Source organism: Aphanomyces astaci (assembly GCF_000520075.1).
Source record: "Aphanomyces astaci strain APO3 unplaced genomic scaffold supercont1.12, whole genome shotgun sequence".
Classification (NCBI taxonomy): Eukaryota; Oomycota; class Saprolegniomycetes; order Saprolegniales; family Verrucalvaceae; genus Aphanomyces; species Aphanomyces astaci.
This window is the reverse complement of record NW_009798275.1, coordinates 749,977-755,978: the sequence shown is the minus strand read 5'-3', so window position 1 is coordinate 755,978 and position 6,002 is coordinate 749,977. Positions and strand designations below refer to the sequence as shown.

At 53.2% G+C, this 6,002-nt stretch overlaps 4 protein-coding genes across 4 annotated transcripts; 1 reads left to right on the top strand and 3 right to left on the bottom strand.

Annotated features, from left to right (window-relative positions):
• Window positions 1-381: 381 nt before the first annotated feature.
• On the bottom strand, window positions 382-1,164 carry H257_06315 (hypothetical protein; the record flags this gene model as incomplete). Its single annotated transcript, XM_009831503.1, has 1 exon — window positions 382-1,164. One exon carries the CDS (start codon window positions 1,162-1,164, stop codon window positions 382-384), a length of 783 nt encoding a protein of 260 aa, XP_009829805.1.
• Window positions 1,165-1,221: 57 nt separating this feature from the next.
• On the bottom strand, window positions 1,222-2,181 carry H257_06314 (hypothetical protein; the record flags this gene model as incomplete). The annotated part of the gene is made up of 2 exons (XM_009831502.1): window positions 1,222-1,720; window positions 1,775-2,181. 2 exons carry the CDS (start codon window positions 2,179-2,181, stop codon window positions 1,222-1,224), a joined length of 906 nt encoding a protein of 301 aa, XP_009829804.1.
• A 1,565-nt stretch (window positions 2,182-3,746) lies between these two features.
• Window positions 3,747-4,865, top strand: H257_06313 (hypothetical protein). Its single transcript, XM_009831501.1, has one exon. The coding sequence runs from the start codon at window positions 3,799-3,801 to the stop codon at window positions 4,804-4,806; it is 1,008 nt and encodes a 335-aa protein (XP_009829803.1). The 5' UTR covers window positions 3,747-3,798; the 3' UTR covers window positions 4,807-4,865.
• A 34-nt stretch (window positions 4,866-4,899) lies between these two features.
• H257_06312 (hypothetical protein) lies at window positions 4,900-5,947 on the bottom strand. The gene is made up of 3 exons (XM_009831500.1): window positions 5,448-5,947; window positions 5,199-5,374; window positions 4,900-5,129 (listed from the first exon to the last, which is right to left on the bottom strand). Exons 1-3 carry the CDS (start codon window positions 5,790-5,792, stop codon window positions 4,943-4,945), a joined length of 708 nt encoding a protein of 235 aa, XP_009829802.1. The 5' UTR covers window positions 5,793-5,947; the 3' UTR covers window positions 4,900-4,942.
• Between the last annotated feature and the right edge of the window lie 55 nt (window positions 5,948-6,002).

Below are 6,002 nucleotides of genomic sequence, written 5' to 3'. Positions count from 1 at the left end.
GCGGTGGGCACGGGAACAGGAATCTGCTTCATAGAAAGGGCGCTGGCGTCGCCGTACGTGCTGTACACGAGGGCGTGCATGGTCGTTGGAGTTGTCATATTGTGCCAAAGGCGAGGAAACTGTGGGAATGAGATTGGTGTCCAGGATGACTGTTGCTGAGTGTTGGTGATTTGGATGAAACGCATGGGTGTAAACAGTGGTACAGTAACTGGACTGTCGCACAGTTGTAAACGTGTAAACAGTGGTACACTTGGTAGCCAGAATTTCCCTCGTGGGTTTTGAAGACACTTCAACATTTAGTGGTATCGTGGCTGCGAATGGCTTGCACTTCGACGAGCCCCTGTAATCGTTGCAATTGTGTCTGTTCATAAATTGTGGGTATCAAACTTCAACTGTCCCTGTGCTTTCGTTGGCGTACTGGACAAACGTCATGCTGGTTGCGACCGTGCCGATCATGTACAAGACACTTACTCCGACTTTAAAGGTCCTGAGGCGTTGCTTGGTCGTCGGTCCGCGTTCGTGTGCAACTACGTCTGGAACAGCATGAACGTTGTTGATGGCGTTGGTAGAAGTATGGTCCGCGTGCGTTGCATTGACGGGCGTGAACGTCGGACTGTGAACGTGAATCAAGTGCGCGATCATTTCACAAGGCACAAACCGCCACGACTTGACGTCAAAGAGGAACGTGTGGCCTTCCTTTGCCAGGGGAAACAGCCCCGCCAACACACACGTCATCGTGTCCATGGTCTGGATGAACGCTTTCATTTGCAGCGGGACGTCCAGAAACGCTTCCACCGACGACGGCAGCAGCAGCGTCGCGGTCGGCCGAGGCGCTACGGGGTTCTGTCGAAGCCGGTTCCACACGTTCACAACGCACACACTGGCTATAGTGCACGAGACAAACGTGGCTACAACCGCCCACGCCCGTTCCTGGCTGCCCAGGTGAATGGTGCCCACAGTGCACGCTTGGCCCTCGACGGTCGCGACGCACTCGAGCGAGATGTCCGCCGACACCTTGTACGGAGCTACGATATCCGTGCAAACCAAGACCGCCCAAGCCACCATGTTGCCCAATGGCCCGTACGCGTACACGTGGCTGGAGCCCAGCAGCATGAGGTCGTGCACGACAAACACGGCCAAGGAGGACTCTCCTACCACGACCATCGAGTCCACCCAGTGCCGCCTCTTGGACACGAACAACGTGCCCACTCCCCTGATCGCTTAAAGGTCCAACGTGTCTCGACTCAGCAGCAGGATCGCTGATATGCCTCGCGCGAGAAGCAACGGCCGACCGATCCACACGCACCCTGCGACGCGGTTGAAGCGCAACAGGTTACGGCCGATAACTGACCACCGGTTCATGACGCTGTATACTGCGAGGATGAGGGCGAGGCCAGCGAGCACCACCGACACGTACCCGTTCGACACTGCCACATACTCGACGAGGCCGTCCTGCTGGTAGTTTTGCCACTGCAACACATACCGTGTCAGGTTGTGTAGCCTCCAAACCGCACTTTCCATATCCGCGTCAGTGACAATAGTGGCGGCAACCTGCCCAAGCCATAACTGGCCATTCTCCCGTGGAGTCATTCCAGACACAATGGCGGGTACAAACCCACCGCCATGGAACGCCACCCAGCCGTCCCAGTTCGCCAATCGAAGGGTCGACTCGAGGTATACGGCAGCATTATCGCTGTCTCGCTCCACACAGCGTTCTTGCCTTCGACGTGTATGGGCCAAGCCCCATCACCACCGAAAGTCGACCCAGCAGTACTGGGTCGGGAGCCTCGACAGCGTATTCGCCGACGCTTGCAGCGACCGACGGATGACCGCTTCGATCCGGGTGTCGTCCAAAAGCGCGCGCCGTGCATACCCTGCCGGGATGAGCAGCGGGGTGTTCGGTGTGCTGTAGTCTTTGGCGATGGACGTGGATGTAATGTTCCAGATAGATACGTCAAGGCGAGGATGTTCGAGCTCGCGGTTGATGGCGTCGATAAGAAACGACTGCGCGCCCGACTGATTGAAATTTGTTAGGCGAGCGTCATTGGCCAAATACGGGGCCAATAAATGCAAATAATAAAAGCTCAAACAGAGCGACGACAGCACATAACCATACCCGAGGAATACTTCAAGGTAGAAGTGATGCGGCTGGGCAGGCGCGGCGTCGACGGGATGCGCCATGTCGTTGTAAACACTTCACCGAGGAGCAACCCGTGGGTGGGGCGTCATGGTAATGGTACACCGAGGGGAATGACAATTTAATTGCCTGAAGAGTCACCCGTTTCGGAATGAAACTGTCGTAACGGGAGCATACGTTGCATGAAACAATGAAGACAGCCATTGAACGCATACTTGGCACAAATCTACATGGACAACATGTAGGAAATGGGCGTATTGGTGAGTTCTGGCCAAACACGACACTTACTTGATGAAGTGGTGGCGACGGACTTTGAGACCCTTGAGCCTCCCGTGAGTCATTGATTCGTCCTTGGCACGAGCTCAGCATCTCCCAGAATTATACTGCAGAAGCACAAATATCTGTCCGAAGGAGGCCACGCGGTGTACTGAGCTCACCGGACAAAAATACTTCGATATTGCGTGCACTATGTAGGATTGTGCTGAATGTCTGCACTATCGGAGTTGGCATTCCCAATGTCGCCATCCTTCGGGCAATTCCTCATTCTCTAAGCGGCCAGTGCAGTACAGGTACTCAAGACGACTAAGATAATATTCTTAGCATTAGGGGGTTTCAATCTTAAAAATGGAGAATGGACAATGAAGAATGGAAAGTGTGTACTACTCTGTCCAACAGGTCACATTTGCATTTGACTCAAAAGTCCCTCTTTTGACTTGATTAAAGTATGTACATGTCTCACCAGATGGGACAATATAATTAAGGTACAAAAAAAAACGTTAGCAGGAAAATGAACTGGTGTTCTCACCCCACATATTTGTTCGCATATACGCCGTTCGAGGTTGCGAGACGAGTGAGACCAGTGGTAGCTATGCTTCATTTAACGCGACACAAGTTTCTCCATTTAAATTCGTATTTGGGCTCACGATATACAGCTCCACACATTGAGTGCTCTACTTTCCCTTGAGAGTGAAATTCCACCGCCAATGCGAGCTGTAGGATGCTCAGCTGCAGTCATCGTAAGCACGAAGTCAATAGCAACATGAATGTACGGTTTTACTGTTAACGTTAACGTGGATTTTGCGAGGCCATAGTTTTGAACGATACTGTTAATAGTACAGTGTATCGAATATATATTCAGTTAAAAAGTCTAGAAATGTAGCCTGAGAGTGAACGATGTGCACCAATAGAATCGTACATAGATTCATATAAATATTTGATATTTTCACACGACCTTGAACCAAAGGTGAAATTCTTCTTGGACAGAGTAGTAGCGCCCAAAAATAAGCCAATCAGAATATTCCATCGTAACTCCTATTTACAGAACTCCAGTTTTGCGCAAGCAAGCAAGAATGGGATGTGCTGTGCACTCTTAAATATAATGACCACAAAAGCTGTACTGATGACCGATGGCCCCTGCGATCACAAAGGAAGCCTGCTGACGTGAACTGATATAGCAGGCAAAGATGATACCGCCGATACGTGAACTGATCGCTATGTCCACTGATGTTGGACGAGTGTGTAGGATGACTACCGTGACAGTACTAGTACTCCTTGCAGTACCACTGTTTACACCCATGCGTTTCATCCACATCACCAACACTCAGCAACAGTCATCCTGGACACCAATCTCATTCCCACAGTTTCCTCGCCTTTGGCACAATATGACAACTCCAACGACCATGCACGCCCTCGTGTACAGCACGTACGGCGACGCCAGCGCCCTTTCTATGAAGCAGATTCCTGTTCCCGTGCCCACCGCCAACGACGTGCTGGTGAAAGTGGCCGCCACGTCCGTCAACAAGGGCGACCAGGTCATCCTTGGCGGAACCCCATTCATGGTCCGTCTAGCCACTGGCCACGTCTTCAAGCCAGCTCCCGACACCGTCATCGGGTCGGATTTTGCCGGCACGGTGCACGCCGTTGGTGCGGCTGTGACCAAGTTCCACGTGGGCGACGAAGTGTACGGCCAAGTGAACTTTACGACGGGACGCGGGTCATTTGCCGAGTTTGTATGCATGTCCGAGTCCGACACGTTGTGGCTGAAGCCCACGAACTTGACGTTCGCAGAGGCGGCGACGATGCCTTGTGCGGGTCAAACGGCGCTGCAGACGGTGCGCGACGACGGAGGGGTCACGGCCGGGTCCAAGGTCGTGATCAACGGCGCATCGGGGGGCGTCGGGTCGTTCGCCGTCCAGATCGCCAAGGCCCTGGGGGCCCACGTGACCGCCGTGTGCAGCCAGACCAACGCCGGAGCTGCGCGACAACTGGGCGCCGACGATGTCGTGGACTACCAGTCGCAGGACTTTGTCCAAAAATGCCAAGGCCAAGCCGACGTCCACGTCGACTACGCCGGGAGTCGAACCATGCGGGACAACTGCAAAGTGCTGACTCAGCATGGCACGTACGTGACAGCTGGTGGCCCGCCCGAGACGTTCATGGGTCGAATGGCGTGCTTCCTGGCTCTCAAGCCATTTGTGAGCCAGCGACTCGTGCTGGGGATGCTCAAGCCGTCGCAGGCCCTGCTCGAGTCGCTCAAGGAGCTGGCCGAAGCAGGCCACGTCCGTCCCCGCGTCACCGCCCAATTCGACTTGGGCCACGCCGCCGACGCGTTTCGCCTGTTTGAACAAGGCCACGTCCAAGGCAAAATTGTAGTCGTCGTTGGGCCCTAGTTAGCTTTTGTATAATTCCATATTTTACCTATATATATATATATTTCTATCTACTTGCATTTAATATTCTTTGCCATTTGTGCCTGAAAATATTTTGCACGGTAGGTTGTGATACTTATCAACGTGATTAAGCAATCTAGTTGGTCGTGTTGATGTAGTTGAACGGGTTGCTGGCCTTGGCCATTTTCTGCATATTGGACTTCAAGCTTTCCGTCATGTCTGTCATTTTGCCTTCGATCATTTGCTTTGCAGCGGCGGGAGGGGCCTTTCGTTGCTGCAGGCCCAGCGCTTCCAGGAGCGCCAACTGTTCTTGCCGCTTCAGTCTACCAACCCCAGCCCCCCATCACTCCCTCGCCATATATATACAACTCTCATCATCATTCGTCCTATACCCTTTCATGTTCAAAATGCTCTGAAAGTTCTCGGCCGTGCCTTCCGGCCACATGATCTTGAAGCTGTCGACAAGCATTTCATTCGGCGTGCCAATCAACTTGAGCACGGCTTCGACGTGCGCCATTTCGTTGCTGACAAACTTGGTGTACCGCGCAGGTACCGTCGTCGCACCAACCTAAGCACTCCTCCGTCCACGATGATCGTTCGATTTCATGTGCTTTTGATACAGTATCGCGCACAATCTGTACCTCGCCTTCCTTGCCCATCACAGGGAGGTTCAGAAATAGCGTCTTGAGCGCATACACGTCCAAGAGGAGCTGCTGGGTGCCGACGTGGTTGACGCGCTTGCACTTGACGATGCTCTGGAGTACTTTGGGCACGACCGACGCCGCAAACTTGTCGCAGAAGTTGGTAAAGTACAGACTCGAGAGCATGCTGCGCAGCGTCGGGACGTACGGACGCAGCTTGTCGGCGATCGCCAGCACGTACGCGCTCTCGTCGCCCACCGTTTCGACGGTACCCCAGTTCACTCGTTGCATGGTGGCCCAGTCGTCGTCCAGGATGTTTTCGATGCCGAGCACGATGCACTTCATCGCCGCCGCGGCCACGTCGTGATACGTGTCGATCTCCTTCGACAGTTCAATCGCGTCGGTAAATGCCTTGTCGATCTTGAGTCGGATCACGTCTTCCAACGACGGCAACTAGCCAACCATCACACACAAAGACTGAGTTAAGATGGTTCCACCACTCACACACAACAACATAACACCCCATAGACTAGACACACATTTATATATATATAT